Below are 21,092 nucleotides of genomic sequence, written 5' to 3'. Positions count from 1 at the left end.
AAGAGTCAGAAATGGGAGTATACTTCGGGTTTATGATTGAAATTTTACTAGCTCTTATGGTGTTGCACTAAGATCTGTTTGCTAAGGTTGAACCCAAGACATGAAGTGTAGTAGACTGATCGCAATCTCAGTCAGACCCAGTGCCGCAAATACCTTCAAGGACAAAACCAGATGTTCCCATTTCCCAATGGTTTGAAAGTGTTTGTCCTACTATTTGGACTACAAACGTGTCTTCTTTATGCAGCATTCCCCATTTAGATGAGTGCCAAAATGCTGTCAAGGCTGATGGCACATGGCATTTGTTTCACCTGGCATCACGGGTCAGCAACTTATTGTGAAAGCATGACAAAGCTCTTCTACTTTTCACTACTGTTTAGGCAGGAGTTTAATCAGGAAATGCAGAAACTTGCTTTGAGTAGAGACCTCAATGCAACAAGTGATGTTGCAAGACATGAAGTATCCCTTTGGCTGAAGGACAAATGCTGTGACAGCCTGAGATCTGTCTCTGCAGAGCTTATATAGGCTGTGCCTCCTGATTCAGCAGATCCAGAGATCTGCTGACCTCTTTGATGTTGCAAGCTCCACGCTGAATGCAGTTCTTAGCTGTCTTCTCTGTTGTGCGTTTATCACCGCACTGAGCATAAATTCCAATGGCAAACAAACTTTTCTTATCCACTATCCACATCCCACTGTTCAAGGAGCTCGCTACCCGGGACAAACCAGTTTTTCGAGTCCAGACCTGAACTTATGACTGGCTATGCAGTGAATCATCTGATATGGAGCTTTGGTCACAGCCTGACTGTGGAGAGGAACCTCAAAAGGGGAAATGGAGGTTGTAAAAAAAGAAGAAAAAGACTCAAAATGAAGAAATGCTCAGAGGAGAAGGAAGATAAAAACTTTATAAAACCAAGTGCAGCTGCTTGGGAAGTATCAAAGGGGAGATGCTTTACTGCAGGTTCATTAAAGGTGTACTGACATTTTTTTTCTGCCAAAATATGCCTCTCCCTCTCTGGTTTCGTGTGTGACACAGCGGGCAAAGTCAGCATGTTGTCACAGCTCCCCTGTTGCGGTGGGGAGCTGCATGTGCTGCGTCAGAGGCCCCCACCCTGCGCTGCACCCAGGCTGTGCTCTGATAATCCTCCTCATCTGTAAGGAGGAGCAGCAAGTGAATGGGGTTTTACAAGTTCTGTACTGGGAAAAGCTTTGGAGCAGTTTGTGGCACAGGCTTTGCTATTGGTAGGGCATAGCTGATCATCTAAACAGTTAGTGGAGGGGTAATGGGAGCAATTTTGCATGCAGCCGAACAGCGTCAACATTTCTCGTGCCATTACTGCCATTCATAAGCCTCTGCAATTATCTGCATGACCTTCATACTTGTAGGTACAACTGCAAACGTAATCTGTGCCATAATTGTGGCTTTCCCTTTCTCCAAGACATATAGAAAAGTACTGTGTAGCCAGGAAATAAGAAATCATCAGCTCATGCAGAAGATTTAACCTGAAAATCTGCCACTTAATTGAAACTGCTTGTTTGCTTTTAATCTGAGATGACATATTTTTACTTTGGATACCACTAAATATAGATATGAAACATGTAGGAATTGTCGTTTCTATTCAGCAGCCATATTTAACACCCATGAGAAAATGTATTTAACTGACGTTATTTTCTATTGCTGTCTTAGAAAAGAAGCATCTGTCAGGTTCTAGGAAAGTCTACTTTTGCTTTTTCCAAAGAGATCAGTAAACTTATAAAATGCAGGCAGATTCCTCAAGGTTTAGGAAGAACTGCGATCTTACCAGAACTTGCTTGTGGTTAATGTTCAATAGGCATATTTAAAAAAAAAAAAAAAAAAGTAAAGAAAATCCCAGAAGTTCTGGCAAATTTCTTCGACATCCACAGCCATAAGTATAAAAACTGTAATGAAAACAAGTTCCAGATCTAAATCATATCTACCTTCAGCTGTTTAAATTTCCTAGACCGAATGAGAAACTCAGCTGTGCTGGTGTCACACCTCCCGAGGCTGGAGGCTGGGGAAGGGTCCAGAGATGCAGTGGAGCTCTCTGCCCGCAGACAGGCCTGGGGTCCTCCGACAGCCCGGGACTGTGTCCTGCTCCAGGAATCACTCCGGGGCGTCGCTGGCTCAGACCCCCACCGGCCCAAAATGCAAGAGTGCTGTGAAGGAAAGTGGGGAGGCAAAGAGGGAGCAGGCCGCTTGTGCGTGCAAAGTCCTTGCACACCAGCCTTTCACAAAGGGCCAGTGTGTGAATGCTCACACTTGCCGTAGCATCACTGCCCTACCACAGCTTCCTTCAGACATCTCTGACTGAACACCTGGGCTAAGCATCTCACAGAGAACATTGCTACAGCTCAAGCCTTCTTTAATAGCTACCTACTGCGCGTGAAGATATATAGCTGTGCAGTTTTTGGTGCAAAATGCTGTTTCTGAACTCCGCTTACAATAAACTAAGTTTACTGCAATTGCATGGTCTGATTGCAGACTTATCTCTCAAATCCTGTCATCTGTGATTCTCTTATTATCCTTCATGGCCCTTTTCATATAATTTTATATGGCCCTTTAAACTTTTCTCATGATTCATCTGTGGCTATGGCATCCCTCCATAAAGACACCCACATTTCTCAACTTACTTATTTGTTGAGTGCTTTAGATCTAAACCATACCACTCAGTTGTTTCTCCCAGTCCTTACAAAATCTGTATTTCATGAGCGCAATTATTTTTAGGAACATTCTCAGATTCAGGGTGGATATTGCGAAATAAACTAGTCAGGCAGCCGATCTCCTAGAGTTAGAAAAAAGAGTATTACTCCAGAAAGGAGCCCAGAAAGTTAAAGGCAGGTATAGAGCCACTCATAAAAGTGGGAATGGCTGTGTCTGTTTAAATACAATTAGTGAAAGTGAATGGAGAGATTACAACATCACACCTTCATTAAACGCTGGTGTAGAGAGCACCCAGAAGAAGTTGTTTTCAATGTAGAATAGATTATTTTTTTTGTAGATCCTACAAAAGCCAGGCTCTAAGTTGCATCTTTTTGTCACCATCTACAGGTGTGTTATATACTAACACTTTCAATTTATTTTCAAATAATACAGCTGAATTGAAGAATGTGAACCGACAGTGACATTTGAAAAATGGGCTTGGGACAAGGAGGCTTCGTAAATCAGTTCAGTCTGGCACGTCCTTAATCTCTCTTGTTTAAAACCTTTGTACTCACCTGCAAAATAAAGCTTCTTTTTTTTATAACGAGCCCAAGGGAACCTGTGTCTGACCCTCATCCCTCCAAGGACTTGTATATGGGCCTTCTCCAAAAAATGGGCTGATAGAAAAACCAGAGCAACGATACCTTTATTTTCCCCTCAGGATTCCTAGTTTGAGGAGTACAAAAGAAAACAAACAAGACCTAAAACAAAACTAATGAAACAGGTTTATTGCCTTGTCTTCTGGGATGAATCTGGCTCCTGTGGCTGAGAGGTATCCTGAATCTTACACCAGAACTGTGATTTCTGTGCTGGAGCTCACTATACTTCTGGAAACCTGCACAGCTGGACGATTTGTGCACCACACTGCTCAGATTCCCGGGGTCCTGATTTGGTGAGGAAGAGGAAAAGGATCTGAAGCAGACACCGAGAGGGAGAAAATGGTGGCAGATTCCTTATGTCTGCTCTGCAGGGATAACACAGACCCATCACTTTATTCCGGTGGAACGTTTGGAGCGGGAAGGTGAACACAACTGAATGAATGTTGTCAGTGTGGGTAATGAGAGAGTAAACCTTGTAACCTAAAAGCATTAAGAAATGCAATCCTTTCCATCTTTTAAAACAGGTCGTGAAATGTTTTGATTCTCCCTTCCCCTTCTTTTGAAACTATGACTTTTGCTGCATTATCTATTTACTTTTGAGGTGTAGGACAAGACTAACCGGATGGTAGAAAAGCACAAATCACAAGGGTGCAGTAAGAGTCTGGAGACTCAGTGATAACACCTGGTAGCACTTCCCCAATGCTCTGGTTAATATTTACCTGTGGCATAGGAACTATTTAAGTAACTGTTGAGGCCTTGGTCACAATTTTTGCTTTTAGTAGCAGAGCATGGTGTATTTGACGTAGTCTGAGAGGTTTTCTGAAGACACAGGGACAGCTTTTATATCAAGATCAAACTCCTAGGAAAGCTTCTTCTGCAGTGTTCATTTTTGCCTCGGCTTGTTGAAAATGGCGGGTGTAAGCGGCTGCATGAAGTATTCCATGTTCATCTTCAACTTCTTATTTTGGGTAAGTTGGTGTTCAAATTGTTATTAGCGATGTGCGAAATGTGTTCGACATTATCTGAATGCTGTAGTTGAAGAAACTGTGAAGAAAATAGAGCATAAGTGGAAACAGAGTGTGAATCTAAATCAGGGAGGGGAGAATATGTTTAACTTTTGCCTTTCCCTTTGTCTTTTTCCTTCAAAATAGCTTTCCCTCTGCATTCAAAAGTAGACCAGCCAGGAGTCTGTCCCCCTGCCCATATCGTCCCCCTCATGTAAAGGCACATCACATTTCAGTCAGAAGATACAGACTCTCCACTTACAATGCATCGTTCTCTTGCTTTTGTTGTCTGCTGCTGGCACCTAAATGGCATAATCCTGAAAATGCAGTTGCAACAGAAGATACGGAAAATTCACTCGTATTTTTAGCCTCCTAATTGATAAACGGTTTTCATATCCTTTGTGGTTCTTTGCTTTGCGTTTAGTGACATAATTAGTTTCTGATGGTGGATAGTGCATGTTTGTAAAATAGTACGGGCTGGCAGTACTGCCAATAGCTGTATCAGGGCAGATGCAGCACGGGACAGCAGGCAGGTTTCTGGGTGTCGTTTGAACTGCAATTGGCTATTTATCACATCTCAGCTGGTTTGTAAGTATTTCAGGTCCTGGAAACTCAGGAAAGGTTTGAGTTAAAGAACTTTTCTCTCATGGTTCAACCTCACTGTCAGCTTTCCCGACAAGAGATTTGTCAGGTTCACCAGAGGTTCACTGAAACCAGAAGCGGAACTACAAGCCACATTATGGGCTTCGCCTCAAGGGATTTTTTTTTTGAGTGAAAAGGTGATACCATTCAAAAGGGACCACAAACAGTAGCCTTGGAAAATTTGTGGCTTGCCAAAATGAGAAGAATTAGCAAAACTCTTTGATCACTTTGGACCTCACAAAGAAATTCCTAACAGGGCAATGATGGCTTGGACTGCCTCCCCCCTCTTCTTCCTGCACCTCCATCAAGGCAGATTGAAGATATTTGACATCTGTGTTGAAGTTTTTCTGCAATGGTACTTAAAAGAGTCCATAAGTTTCTGACTTGGAATTCCTGCCCCTCAGCAAGTTTTTCCTGTTCACGTTCATCTGTATTTACTGTAAGCTAAAACATAGGCAAATGTCTCAGACTAGTGTTAGAAAAGTTCCAAATTACTTCTGGAGCGAATATGTGAATAATGCCCATGCCAAAGCCTCCAGTGACAGCATGGGGCTCCTAGGAGAAAACACAGGATGCAATCCTGGGGGGGGGCCTCAAAAAATCAGGAAAGAAGCAGGTGTGAAACAAACTTCCCTAACCTCTCTTTATGCCAAAGGTAGGAAAATCCATACTCTGTACTGAGAGCATTTGCTGTGCATGTGACTGCTGGGTGGGACAGAGGAGGACAGGAATGCAGCTATAGTTACTTATTTTAAAGGAAGGGATTTGGCACTACCAAGATAGGGAAGAACAGATGTGGTGCAAACAGGAATATGTGCCGATGGAGTACAACGCAACTGAATTTTTTTATTCACATTCCTGTATTTAATTCCTGGAAGTCATTAAATTGCTGCACTAAAGTACAGGGAACAGTGATGTCATTGCTCTCGTAGCTGTTTTCCTGGTGCACAAGGCAGTTGGCAAATGGAAAATTAAACTGATAGTGGGAAATGAAGGTGACTTTAACCTTAACTAGACGACAGCAACGGCTGCATATTTAGCTGGTGTTCTTTCATTTTAAGCCCTTTCACAATCGTCTGGGAGCGTCCCTTTTTAGGGGACTCGGGAATGGCCTTTCCAGCCTTCTGGCACCTTTTTTTAAGCAGCTTTTAAAGCCTAGCCCAAAGTGCGTAAGCCCTGGAACAGTCTAAGCTAGCTCTGCAAAGTGGCTCTGGCTTCGCTACCCTTTGCCTCATCTCTTACGTGACGTGTGCCCCCGGGAAATCTACAGCCCTGTGCTGGACTCTAGCACGTCCACAGAGTTTTGTATCCTCCCAGTTTGGTGAAAGAAAGCTGAGGACAGGCTTTTGAAGATCTGTGCTTTGGAGCTGGGTGCTTATGGGGAGCTTGTAATAGTCCTTAAGTTAATCCTTAAGTCAGTTTTGTGCTTTAAACCTGACAGTTCAGATTCTTCCTGTTTCCCTTCTTCAGAGTTTGATGGATATCTAGTCTCACCTCCTGCCCTCATTCTGTCAGCGTCTGCTACTCCATATCATGCAAAATTGTAGAATTGCTTTTTCCTTTGCACTAAATGTTAAAGTCTGATCCCTCGTTTGAGGCAACCTGATTAGGGGTGGGGTGATCTTTGATCAGCTGTTAATACCAGACTTGCAGTCCCGTCTACAACCGAAGTAGCTCCTTCCCCGTACCTTACATCAGGCAAGAAAGTGAACCTCTCGATCCCCGAAAGTAGCAACACAAACTTAGCAGGTATGCTGAGCCACAGACCACATTCTCACAGGACCTTCCTAGCACTGTTTATTTGAAGTATCTCAAGGAAGTATTCTAATCAAATGTTTTTCCAAACGGGAGGAACCTTTTATAAAGCTCCTCCTGATACCCTTAAACTGTTGGTTAAAATGTGTGCCAGTGGAGAGAATTCCCCAGAAGTTTGGTATTCCCATGTCTGAGAAGTAGAGAGTCTTCGTCTACTGCTGGTCCAGAGTCACGGCAGGCTTATCTGAGGTGGTATTAATTTAACTAGGCTTTATTTCTTAATCACACCAGACTGAAGGGCATGAGAAGAGAAAGACCCAGTGAATTTGAGGGACAACAGTCCTGTTCCTGGTCAGTTTATAAGACCGTGACAAGGTCACTGATTCTTAGTCAAGGGTTAAGGCAAAACTTCAATAGACATCTAGTTTAGGGAAAACAGGTGAAGACTTTTTCAAAGAAACTCTTTTTATTCCCTCGGAAAGTACTTGTTTGTTAAAAATGAAACAGTTTCCTGAAATGAAAGTTTCTTTAGTCAAAACTTTATTTTAAGAAAACTTAATTAGGATGGAGTGTTCCAGCAAACTTGAAATGTTCTACTTCAACTTTTTGGGAACAGACCATTTTGATTTGTTATTTGAAAACTTTTCTTTGTGAGTTCTTGTATACTTTGTATATTATGAAAATAAACAGAAACAAACCACTAAGATTTTAATGAAATGGAGCATTTTTTAATCAGTCTAAACCAACTCTATTTTTATAATTAAAATATATACACCTTACTAGAAATTTTGATTCATAAAGGCAGCACTGGCACAGGCTGCCCAGGGAGGTTGTGGAGTCCCCTTCTCTGGAGATTTTCAAGACCCGCCTGGATGCAGTCCTGAGTAATGTGCTCTGGGCAATCCTGCTTTCGCAGGGGAGTTGGACTAGATGATCTCTAGAGGTCCCTTCCAACTCTGAAAATTCTGTGATTCTGTGATTCTGTGATAAATAACATTTCTATTTTGAATGAAGGAAATGAATATTATAGCATTCCCATCTGATTAGTAAGTTCCTGTGCATTCAGCTACATTTACTTCTACTACTGTGCTGTATTTTATGGGAGGCCCTATATAATAAATAAGGCAGTGGGCCAAATTCTGTTTGGATTTATAGCAATAGCCACTTCAGTGGAAATTTTCACATTAGTGAGCCCACGTTGTCTGGTGCATAGCCACATGGCTCACATAGTACTGCTGAACAGGACCCAAATATAGAGTCATATGATACCATCAGTTTCTAGACAGATTCAGTGGGATTCAGAAGATTTCAGTGGGGAGTTCTAGTTAAATTTGATAACATGATGTAGCTGTCATCGATTGTACAACTTTCCTTTTCATGTTTAAAATGTACTTATAGGAGCTTTACTTAGAGCAGGAAAATGTGTGGTACTCATGTTTGAGTGCTGGCTCTGTTCCATATTAAATAATCTGCTAAAGTCATTATGGTCTTTGATGCTGAATATTATACGAAACCTTTAGTGGGGAAACCATTTTTTTAAGAAAAATTATCTAAAACCTATAAAAGTAGCTTGTTCAATTTAAAAAGGTTAGGAGTAGTCCCAGTCTTCCTGGGAAGCTCATAACAACATTTCAGGGCCATTTATGACTTGAATATTAATGACTTACAGAAAGATAAGTCTAAATCTGACTAGAGTTTGGTCCTCAGTGATCTCTCTTTCCTATCAGTCCTCTCAGTAGGCACAATTCTTACACCTGATTAGCCTCTTAACTACCTGTCTCCAACACTTAATAAAGAGAAATTCTGTGTGAGAATCATCATGGACAAGGTTAGGAATACAGTAACTGGTGCATAGTGGAATGGTACCTCAACAATCAACAAAACAGGAGCACAACTAGTGATCAGGGAACGTGTCTGGGATTCATCTGTCCTGACTTCAACATCTTAAAGCAAGGCACATGTACAAGAATGAGTAAGTTTTCTTTCTGTAAAAATGTAATGGAATAATAACTATCACAACAGGCATTTTTATAGGAGGAATATTCTAAGGATGGGAGATGGCCACATATTGTTGCAACAGAAACAGCAGAAAGACTTTATTTAGAACTTTTCTTGATAGTTTTACCATAGAGAATATGTCTCTAGATATGTGTCCTGAATAATTCTAGAAACAGTATTTATACCAACATCCCTTATCAAATCTCATGTGTTTCCATTATACAAGAAACAATGTTCTTTACAGTCATGTTATATACATACTATAGCAATTTATATTCCTCTCTCATCTGACAAAACTTCTGTGTGCTTCCCAACCACATGTATAAATCATCAAGGAAATGTGGAGTCCTCTGAGGTAGAAACATCAGGGATTTGGTGCATAACTGAAGCTTTAACTACCCTTGTGAAGTTTCCTGGATATGAATCAATATTCTATGCTCCAGCAATTCATGTGTCTTTCACTTTGCCAAACAAATGATTTCAGAATTCTGGCCAGCATCTGGTGCAATTTGGATGCTGAACATTAATCTAAAATTGCTGATCTTTCTAAATATTCTTTATTTTCTCCTGCAGGTGTGTGGTTCCATTATTTTGGGAGTCTCTATATGGATACGTGTCAGCAAAGATGCTCAGCAGGTAAATGAGTGCAGTCATACCAGAACTGTGTAAAATGTGGAAGCTACTGCATACGCTTTCATTTCCTGTCTTCATTTCCACAAATTTGTTATGTTTTCACTGAGGTGGTTTGTGTGGGTAAAGATGCATGGATTTTATGATGTTTAAGATTAAACAAGATGGTGCAGGTAGTCTTGACGTTAGCACAGACGTGACTACAAGAAATGTCTTCGAGTGTTATTAATGTAATTTCTTGCGGATGCACACTGTTTTCTGTTGGAAAACATGTGTCTCTCGCTCCTCTAATGAAAACTAATGAGGGTTTTGTTATTGATTTCAGTTTTAGAGAGAATAATTAGGAGCCATGAGGCTCCTAGACTTTTCGATGTATTTCCCTGTTAGAATAGTACAGTCATATATATCGCTAGGGTTACTTCCATGTGTTTGTAGGGAATATTTTTACCTTTCTCACCATCTTCAATAACACTATTCTTATTTCCCCAGTAACTGCAACTTTGAAAGGAAGCAAGGATTTTTCCCTTTGATTTTCAGTGGCTCCTTAAAAACACCTTATCCTTTTCCCCTCATATTTATATAGAAAGAGTTAGAGAGACCCAAAAATCTTTACTTAGGATTAAAATGTCCCAACAGCCCTCCTGGAGGGGGGAGAAGAAAGCCCTTGAGTTTCCCTCCTGGATTTTTTCTGCGTTATTAAATTACTTCAGACTTTATGAATTTCCTTTTCTGCAAAGCTCGGGAAAATACCATTTTGAGGAGCCCTTGATCTTGCAGACACGCAGCAGAGGCTGGTCCTGTTGGTGCAAAGGCCCTTTGGCCCTGTGGGCCCTTCCAACCTTTTGCCAAGTGCGGTCCCCATGGCACTGGCCTCTGACTCGCAGCATGTTTTCCTCCAGCCTTGAGTCAAGCTGATTTCACAGCTCGTAGATGCTTCTCTGAAAGGCACTCTGCAATCTTTGTATGTTGGTGCTTTGTTATACCAACAGGAAGAACAATCTGACTGTAAGTTTTAAGCAGTATATTTCTTCTTGTGAGTTTGGGCTACAGCAATGGAAATGAATTCGAAAATTTAATTTTCATACTTCTGTTTCCAAAAAGGCTTTCTGGCCATAGGAGTGAAAAAATGGATAGGTGTGACATGGAAGCATTTTTTTTCAGCTTTCAGGTTGAGCCTTTAGTATAGATTAAGTTGCAAATCTTCAGATCATTCCTCTGCTGCCCTACTGCAGTCCGTCAATTACGAACAATAATTTTTAAGTCAGTATTTTCCCATCTGGAAATAAGATTTCCTGCCATTTGGCTGATGACACCGTTGCCCTTAGCCAGTCCCAGATGTCTCATGTCTGGCAGAGGATGGACGCAACAGAACTCAGTTCATGATGATGTGGTGTCATGGGGTAAATTAGGTCATAGTGGAGAGCTCTGCCGTTCTCTGCTGTGGAAGAGGAAGAATGACAACTGTCACTCCTCAATGAACATTTTACAAAGAGCTAAAATTGCCATACTTGCTAGTTGACCGTCTCTAGTATGATGGCTCAGATGGTACAAGGGAGCTGGGAAAACCATAATCACTACTATCCTTTCCTATTTTCTGATAGTTTTCCTATTCAGACAAGCATACTTAAGTGTGTCCCAAACTGGTTTCCTGAAGTGACGCTTAGTACTGTCCCAAAACTGTAAACTGAGATTAGGGACCATAACTGAAAGCATTTTCTCACATTTTTGCCTCAAGGCAGGCAAAGTTCCCATTCAAAACCAATGTATGTTTTGCCTGAGTAATAATTGAACAGACCGTAAGGATTTGGCTGTAGATGAATAGAGCTTTCTAAGAATAAGTAACAGGAGGTTGAGTCCAACTTGGAATGGGAAAGAACAACACATTCTTCAAATTATACATGTCTATATACCTTTGCAATTTCCATCAGAAGATAAATGTGACAACTTCCAGACATTTTTGCTAATCTTGGCACCAGCCACGCTGGAAAATATTCTTTGAACATTTTCTCTATTTTGGCCTTTGGCCTTAGTCAGTCCTGTGGGAACTGAATAATTTGATATTTAATAATATTGAGGTATACGAATTGTTTAGTTGAATGTCCCACACATCAAAATACAGTCCTCATCTCTGAGGGCAATATTAGACATCATGCCTAAAAAGAAAAAAAAGAAAATTGCTTTGGAAAATACATCTATTTCTCTAGTATATCCAGCATCGGTCTGAGAAGCATTCTCTCAGGAACAGCCACAGAGTATGTTCCTGGCCTTCTAATGACAAACAGAGGTTTTGTTTCTTTAACATTTGGTTAATGTAGGAGAGATTTTGAGATAATCAATTTTGCTACTTCCAGTAAAAAGCAAAGATTCATTGACTGAAAACTGACTGAAAGCCACTTTAAAGACAAGAGATCTTTATTTACTCTGTAAAGTTGACTTTCATCTTGTGCAGAGACAAAGACTGAGAAAAGCCAGGTTCTACCGAGCTCCCCAACAAAATGTTTACGAAGGGGGCATTAGAAGTCTTTTTGTTTATGGATCAGTTTTTCTCCATGGTTGCTAATCAGTATATTTATCAATTATGAAATCATTCTCTTGTTTTGGGGGATACAGATGTTTTTAGGAGAAGCTTCTTGTAGCTGAAAGTTTTTTTTTCCCCTCTCTTTTCAGGAACTGGAGATAGACAGCAGCCTGTTTGCAGGGGTTGATCTGCTGATAGCCGTGGGCTCCGTCATTATGGTCCTTGGGTTTCTGGGGTGCTGTGGTGCCATAAAGGAGAGCCGGTGCATGCTGCTGTTGGTAGGAAAGAAGAACATTTAGCTACCTTTAACAGGCCACAGCTACATTTGATGGATAAGGTCCTTGCAAGCAGTATCAAATGAGGATGGGGCCTTTCTGTTTAATGAAATTCTTGATTATGATCATGTGCTTTCATTGCTTACCTTGTGCTAGTGCAGAAAAACTGATGGGTGGTCTCATCAAGAAGAAGACAGGGTCCAGAGAACCCCGAGCATGTCACTAGCTTTTTTTTTTCCATCCAACCCTCACTCAAGTTCTCTCCACCATTCCTCCCCCACTACCTATCACATTTAATTTCATAAATTCCCAGTTGCTCCCTTTGCTGGTCCTCCTAGAACGTCCTCTATGTCCTCCTGCCCAAGACCTCACTTACACACTGCCTGTCATGCCAGTGCTCTGATGGGCACCTTGCTTTGGCCACCAGCTGAACACACTGTCTCAGGCACCCCCTTTTCTCATCACCAAAGAAGGAATAACTGGAACAGCTCTGAATGGAACTTCAGTTCATTCTACCTACATAGTTATTCAAGCTTAACAAGACATGAAAGCTTAACATTCACTTAGAAGAAATTATATCATCTTTGTCAAAAGTACTATAGCTTTCTCCCTCTTGTTTTCTTCTTAGTTTTTTATTGGACTGCTTCTGATCCTGATCCTTCAAGTCACAGGAGGTATTTTAGGAGCAGTGTACAGATCTCAGGTACAGTATTATTCTGCATTTTCATTGATATCTTCCCAGAGTTTTGTTTCTACTCCAAAAACTAATAAAATATTTGGACTTGCAGATTGAAACATCCCTTAACAAGACTCTCCTGGAGAATGTGAATTCATTGAAAAACTCTACAGCAGAAGCTAAAGTGTTTCAAGAGAATTTCCAGAAGTTTGAGAGAATGGTAATTAAAATGTAATGAAGGACAAGGGTTGTTCCTATCTGTTCCATCCCTGGCGTTTATTTATGCTTCATTTTATGGCTACTCTGCTGCAGATTTGAATTTCATTCCCTGGGGATGGGAAAGGGTCTGACTTAAATGCAAGCGAAAACGCTACACAAAGGGCTTCTGCTCCCTTGATGTGACATGGGCTTTCTGTGACGACTTCTTTGTGCAATAGTGCTTATGAGAGCAATAGAGCAAGGACACACAACGTGGAAGTGAGACTGACAGCTGAGGTCTTTCATGAGAAGGTTGCCCGCTCCTTTGTTACGACTTTCCTTTCTTAAGAGACATTGCTCCTTTGCTGTATCCCAGCTAAGAACTCTCCAGATTACCCCAGGGACAAGGAAAACTTCAGGAGTGCATTTCATTTGGAATATCCTATAGCTATGAATTCATGAAATGCCATACTTTACTGTGTAAGAAGGGGGACGAAAATATGCTAAAAAGGGAGATTTGTTTTCACTTTGCTTGTGTCTATCCTGGCTTCCCCCACCTGCAGGACCCCAGAAGGCGGACACTCAGTGCCAGCTTGCTCCTGGGTATCGCACCAAGAACACCATCGAATCTCACTGGTGTCAGTGATGGTGTAGACCCCAGCCCCTCCCACTGTGTCTATACATTGACAGGGTGCTGCTGTTATTTTTCTTTAGTCCCTAAAGGGTGATGACTTTGATGGGTAGGCTTAAAGAACTCCTATATTTTTAAGGCTGCTGGTGTGAAAGAAAAGGAACCAAGAAACAATATTTGGGTGGCTTATATTACTTCCGCTTCTCCTTCCCCATTCCACCTCCAGCCCTGTCCTCTGCTTCTGAGCCAGCTTATTTCTTCTGATATAATAAGCAGCTCCCTGGAGAGATGATTGAAGGGTGAGCAAAATGAAAAATCCCATAATTACTGTATTAATTTTTAAATAGACCAGGATTGCTTTATTGCATCCCACGGCCTTTGCTTTTATACAAAATTACATGAACATTTCCAGCTGCTTTTTAAAAGAGGAAGGACCTCAAACCCAAGTCTGCACCCCTGAGCTTTAGTGGCTTGAATAGAGTGGAACGTGAAGTGAAACTGCACCTGGTTTAGGTTTCACAAACCCCAAATGGAGCGCTGGCCTCCTCAGTCCATTTCTAATTTAAAGGGCTAACCATCGTTCAAGGTGGTTATTTTTCTCGATTTCAGAGGTTTAGGTGCTTGAATATTACATTTTCAGCTTGGCTTTTCAAGATGTGAAATGTGGATGTAACTGGAGCTGTTACTTACCTTCTGCAAGTATAACCTGCAGAAAGAAGACTTGATTCTCAAAAAACACTGTAGCCAGTGTTGTTCCATGTTCCAGTTCTATTCTGGCACTGGCAATACTAGCTTCATAGTACATTAATGATTTTTGAGCACTGTATACTGAAAGTCTGGTCTTTTTTCCTTTTTTTTCCCTCTTTTTTTTTTTTTTTTTTTTTTTAAACTGCACTTACATTCTTATAACTGGTATGGAAATGTAAAGGGTATTTGAGACATACCAATTTGGTAAAACTCTCACGTGGGAAAAGATGAAATGAAATTTCTCCTTTGTTGTTCCTCCCAGTTCCCTCCCCTACTCTCCTCGAACTGCAAATCACCCCTTTTTTTCCTCATCTGCCCATTTCCTCCTTTTTTGCAGCACCAGTGCTGCGGTTTGCTGAATGGACCTTCAGACTGGGGAAAAAATTTTAATATTGATTTTGGTGGCCATAAAGCCTGTGAGTGTGAACTAAAGGACCAACCACCAAACCTCTGCATCACCTTTGAAGGCAGACGTGTTTATAAAACGGTAAGAAAACCATAATGTTCCACTCTTCTTTCCAAAAAGAGGTTTCTCTTCCCGGGCTGCCTCTGTCTTTGCTGTGCAGTGCAGTACCCTTGGGGCCGCAGCAGTCTGCATGGCTACTATGGGGGAAAACTATTATGGCTTTGGGGTTAGGGTATGCCTCAGGGTCAGAGCAGCATGTCAGCTACTCTTTGGCTCTCGTTCCTCCCTCAGAAGGTTATGTTCCCACCCAGGCTCACTCTGGTGGTGGACATGTTGACTCAGAGGCTTTCAAAGGGCTAAGGGATACTGAAAAACGAATGCATTAAATGCAAGACTTTGGGGGTTTTATAGTCCTCCAGCAAAAATTCCCACACTCACTTTGAAGGATCTGCTGGAAAGAAACTTTGCATGTTGTAAGCTTCACGGCAGCATACTCAAAGTGTGATTTCCTACAACTGCAGCCTTTTGAAAAGCTTGTGGCAGTTAATATGATAATAAGGCAGAAATGTCTGGTGACAAGCAACAAGAAAGCACACTCAAAAATTGGTAGGAGGGCAGCAGAGATCTCAATTAATTAATTTCAAGATTTATCTGTCTCTTTATGTGCAAATTTGGACTCCATGCATCCTAAGGAAAAAGATGGAAAAAAACCCACGTGGAAAACTAGCACAAAATAGCTGCATTTTTAGAATGCTGGTGGTACAAAGTTTGCCAGTCTACACCTAGCACAAAGTAGATTTTAGCAGATGTCCAAATTTGGTTGTACGCTTTTCTAAATGCATAGCTCCTTAGCCAGGTCCTGCCTGAACACTAATTTCCTCCCTGTGTAGTCCCACAGAAGCAAATAGTGTTTTAAAGCAAGGGAACAGTCTGGTTAAGTAGAGGATGCCAGAACCCAATCTGGAAATAAGATGTATACAAAGAGGCTGTTTTGGCCACATTTTAACATCTTTTTGGCCTCAAGCAAACCCTCAAAGGACACATGAGAAGCGATCAGTGAAATTACTGCAGGTGCAAGATATCGTTCACATGAACACGCAGATTTCATGGTGGTGTTAGATGCTGGTAAAGACATTCGACTCTTCTGATCCAGGAAAAAAAGATTTGAAATTCAGTGCAGTTCTGAGTCAGCTTAAATTGAGAGTTTTTTTAGAAGGACTGGAAGGAGAAGACCCATTGTGAGGGAGGAAATATGGTGAAGGAATATAACTATGCATTATACTTGGGGGGAAGGCAGTTGTAGTGTTGGAACAGTACTGTAGTTTGGATGGATTTAAGCCGTACTTGGCTTTCCCTACAGTTTGCAAAAGGAGTATTGTCAATGCTTGGAGAAGATGTAGTCATTATAAGAACAGATGTATACATTTATTAAAAAGGAGAGTAGCTCTGCTTAGAACATCACATATGATCACTCTCTTCCTCCCAGCCCCAGCCCAAGACCACCAAACATTTGTCAAAATTAATATTTAAGCTAGGTTTTATATCCAAATATTGATAGTTGAGCCTGATTCTAACATTAGGCTTTGAAGTTTCAAATCCAAAGATCAGATTAGTGGGAAACTGAGGTTTTCTTTCAAATCAGGTCATTGCTGCATTGGCTCTTTTCTAGCAGCAAATGATTACCAAGTGAAAGTAAGCGTAAATGCTTCTTTCCTGGTCAACTGAAAATCATGCAAACACTAGGCATTACAGCTCTACACCTTCATTTGAAATTGTACCCTTTCATGGTCAACTACTAAATTCATCTCCATATTTAGGAAGGTAAAGACTAGATATCTTTCTCAGAGCACAAGCTATCTATAGCTGTGTTCTTTGTGTTTGTTACCAAAAAGGCAGAGTAAATAGCCTTTCTGTAACACACACACACACACACACACACACACAGAGAGAGAGAGAGAGAGAGTGCCAGAGGAGTTATTTTAGAGGATGCATTCCTAATAGCCTTAGGATAATATTGTGTACCTATAATTATTCATTTTGTCTTATTTTTCAGCCTTGCAGAGAAGTGATTATAGAATACCTTAAAGACCATCTGCTCATAATTATGGGGATTGCCTTCGGACTGGCCGTTATTGAGGTACCAGTATACACCATTAAAATATTTAGTAGCTGAGAAGCAATATGTTCTACTTAGAAATGTACTGGGAATGGGATTAAAACACCTGGCTTGCTCAATTAATAGACAAGGGAAAACCACCTCTCACCTTAGCTATAATCTTACTGTTATTTCTTATAAACAGTATATGGCTGCTGAGCTGTGAACTTCAGGTGGGATCGGACCACCCTGCTGCCTGTATAAGTGTATCACATGGCACTTTTTCTGCAAAGATTTGACATCCTGGAGCCAGGCTGTGCCTTGACAGCGAGCCCTGCGGATAGAGGGGGGTGTGGATACCCAGCCCCAGGAAACACGGGGCAGAATAGCTGATCCTTTCATCCTCTTTCCCTTCTTTGCTTGAGGAAAACATCATCTCATAAGAAAACTTAGCCCCTAAACTGCCTATTCTTATTATGGTACAAAATTATTATTCTGAGGCATAGTTTAGCCATCAATGTGGTGCGTGAATGTACCTGAGTGCACACCTGTGCTGCTCCATATATTCCTGTGTGTAAAAAAAAAAGCAGAGTATGTGAGCTTTTTATTTTAATTGCTTCATCATACGCTGAAGAACAACACGCAAAATTTTCTCCGAAGAGAGGAGGAAAAACAGTGAGGTTATCCAGTCAGCTACTTGACGAATGATAGCCTTTCATTAGGAGAAAATGACAAAGAAACAGGGGATTTCATCATGTTGCTTTCTTCAGTCATTTTCTTTCTTTTCACTGTTCCTCTGTGGTTTCCCTCCTCCCCTGCCCCCTGCCAATGGATGTTTGAGGCAAAAGCAGAAATGACGAAGATTGCTGTGCAGAGTTCAGCCTGTTATTCCGAATGAAAACTTCTTAACATCATTGGCAGAGGATTGCTCCTCGTGGTAGAAGAGTGGGCAGGAGCCCCAACTTGAAAATACATTTCCAGGAAAATAATAGTAAGCTGGGAAGAGTTACGCAGCTGCAGCACTGGGAGAGGACAGGCCACTAACTTCTCGTTTGGCACAGGCTTCATGTTATTTAAGGTGCTATATGTGGGGGGTCAGGTCTCTCGCTTATATCTAGACTTTGGGGGGGAAATAGGTGAAATACACCAATAGTAAAAGGCCTTTAAAAATAAAACAGAAGCGTAAAATTGCATCTGTATCCCAAAGGTAAGTTATAAGTCACTTTGCTCTAGTTACTGCAGTTACGAGTTGTAGCCTTTAGTTCATTGGCCATCATTCTTCCCTGTTCTCCAGTTGGCATTTTCTGTGGTGGTTGCCTCTCCCAATCGTAAAAGGATTAGAAAACAACATGAACAAACCATATGAGCCTCAGCTGGTACAAATTGTCAGCTGGCAATTTACACTTGATAAACATTTAGCCTTTCCAAAGATATTGACATAGTGTGACTTCTCAAGTAATTGCAGATCAAAGGCCACATGCTTAACCATCTCCCTGCTCTGGAAAAGCCCAGATAAAAAGTGGACAAGGGAAAGTGTTCTTCGCGAGCGTTCCCCCCTCTGCCTGCTGTATTATGCCACTTGTGGGCTGTTAATGGTTTCAGCTCACCCTGTTAGTGGAAATGATACTGAGAAGAAATGCCTAATTTCACTTGGGCACAAGTGAAAATGGGGGTATGTCAGGGAAGCCCTGTCAGCTTAATCCAGCTGTGAGTTCATCCCCTCATCTCATCTGTACCCCTGTGTTCTGTACACTCTCCTGTGTCTCTTCCTTAAATAAATGAAGCCTCCTTGTGTTCATGGCTTCATAAATGTCATTTGGATACTTCCCACTCTTGTGAAACACCTTCACAGACTGGTTAATTTGAAATCCGGGAGGAAGCTTTCTGATCTTCTGATCTCACCAGCTGTCCACAGGCTGTGGAATTTCACCCCGTAATTCCCACTGCAGAAGGTGACCCTACTGAATTTTATATTTAAAGCAACAGCTTCTTTAGTGGACTCAGTGTTTCTATCCCAAATCTATTAGGGATAAATATAAAATACTTTTTGCGTGATCATTTGCCACTCAAAACAGTGGGTATGTGTGTAGATGTCTGCCTGTATACATATGCGTGTGTGCCTTTACACATACATTTACACAAAAGAGAGTGACAGTGGAAGAGACATTTCAAAGGGAAACGGCCCTTAGAATAGGTGATGGAATCAGAAAGTTCTTCCAGATTTCTTAGAAAATAAAAGACTGAAGTTTTGTCCAAATTTCTTGAACTTCTTGGTGTTTGCTGCTCCATTGCAGCTAACAACTGCATTTTAAACCTCAAGAGTTACAGGGTTCCCCATCCACAGAGGCAATCCATCTTTTAAAGAAACGAAAGTTTTCCACCATGTCTGGAGTCTTACCTGTGGTACATACTGATTTCATTAAAATGGCTGTATTCTAGAGTCATGTTCTTTAAGAATTACATTGGAAAAGATCTTCTGCATAGCAGACTTAGCCCGCATGTAAATCCAAGACATTTGCAAACAAAATGTTCCCACTGTGTATCAGTTGTATCCTGGGATTTCCAGGACTGCCAAGTAATACCAGAAATGTCTTTGTTTTCCAGATTCTTGGTTTGGGGTTTTCTATGAGCCTCTACTGCCAGATCCAGAGAAAATGAAACTGTGGAAGTGTCAGAACGATGTCACCAGCCAAATCAAAATCTTTGTAGATAGAGGGATATTTGGCTTGGCACATTCCGATAAATATATGCATGTCCCGGGCAGCTGTTCTGATGAAAACGGCAGCCCTTGTGCACACGGACGCTTCACAATTTGCAAAATGACCTCCTTATACTGCATAAGGTTTAATGATGTGAATGTGAATTTTTATTTGCAATAAACGTTTTTCTTTGTGTTTCTGAGGAGTTTATTTTGTCTGAAGACAGCCTTCAAGACGTGTTGAGATTCCGAGTTCACCACGCAGTGTGTCCACATGGGTGTTACGCCACCCGAAGCAGAGTCACCCTAAACAGCTGCAAACGATCTTGCGGTGGCTGACTGGTCCGGGGAATCACATGCCCGCAGGCAGCTTTGCTTGTGGGGCAGGTCAGTTTGACACTCGATATGGTATATACGGTCAGGGTTTTGTTACTTGTGAGAAGCACAGGGACTGATTTTCATCCAAATAGGAAAGCCGCATTTCCCTTCAGGGCCATATAAATCAATACCCTGACAGCTGAGATGGTCACCCTCAGGCCCAAACGATGCTTAGATTGCATTCGGGAGTTGGATTTAGTGGCACGTGTTTTGCAAATATGCATCGAGGGTGAAATCCAAGCCCATGTGGAGGCGAGAGAGAAGTCATGGGGGTGAGGCTTCACCCAGAGCGGCGAAGGCGAGCGGTGGCCTCCCCAGCAGCGGGTGGACAGCAGAAGGCATGGCTGTGAACGGAGCAGCAGCAATATAAAGCAAACCTGTCTTTGGATTGACCAGTGCTTGCAAGTGTTGGGGCCTTGAGGCACCCCCAGCCCTGACTGTCCCTGCCCAGCCCCCCCGGGGTTCCCATGGCCCAGGACTGCATGTCAGCCCCCCGGGGCCATCAGCCCCTGCCCCAGCGATGCCAGAACAGGGCCCGTCTCCAGCTCCCCACAGCCCTGCCCTGCCTGGTCCTAGGGGAGCTGCTGGCCCAGGCGGCTCCCTGACAGAAAGTAAATGGCATCAGGGAGCAGATTTTTTAAAGGTATGAAGGTGTCTAATGGCGCCCATAGGGATCTGTTTTCCACAGCATGCCGATGGCCTCACTGCTGTGAGCTGGGGGCTAGCAGTTTTCACCAGCCCTGCTGAGACCCCATCTTCATCTTTAGGAGCGGCTTTAAATGCCTTCAGTCAGCTGCTCTGAAGAGAAAACCACGTACCATGCTCTTCTACTTTAAGATCCCTCAAGTGCCCACGACTGTCTCAAAGCACACCCAGACTGCTCCCGTCTTGACAGAGCCATGCAACTGTTGCTTAGAAATACATTAAAAGCTTTCCTTGAGCAGAGACCTTTGTCCTTGCCTTATGCTGACAGGATTGGGCTCAGTTACAATTCATCTGCGGCAACCACTTTTTCTTAAAACACATCCAGCGGAAAAGTTTCTGTCCCGTCCCCCACCCTTTCCTGAACACTCAGACCATTAGCCCAAGCAGTGAGAGCTGCTTGCAGAAATTTGTGTGTCTCCCA

General features: G+C 42.0%; 1 protein-coding gene across 1 annotated transcript; it reads left to right on the top strand.

Annotated features, from left to right (window-relative positions):
* Window positions 1-4,223: 4,223 nt before the first annotated feature.
* On the top strand, window positions 4,224-19,578 carry TSPAN8 (tetraspanin 8; the record flags this gene model as incomplete). Its single annotated transcript, XM_082484359.1, has 8 exons — window positions 4,224-4,283; window positions 9,288-9,350; window positions 12,012-12,140; window positions 12,766-12,840; window positions 12,926-13,033; window positions 14,727-14,876; window positions 16,849-16,932; window positions 19,495-19,578. The coding sequence occupies 8 exons, from the start codon at window positions 4,224-4,226 to the stop codon at window positions 19,546-19,548; spliced, it is 723 nt and encodes a 240-aa protein (XP_082340485.1). The 3' UTR covers window positions 19,549-19,578.
* Window positions 19,579-21,092: the final 1,514 nt, after the last annotated feature.

The sequence above is a fragment of the Vanellus vanellus genome, assembly GCF_965231255.1.
Source record: "Vanellus vanellus genome assembly, chromosome: 1".
NCBI lineage: Eukaryota > Metazoa > Chordata > Aves > Charadriiformes > Charadriidae > Vanellus > Vanellus vanellus.
The sequence above is the reverse complement of the archived record's forward strand: the minus strand, read 5'-3'. Positions and strand labels throughout refer to the sequence as shown.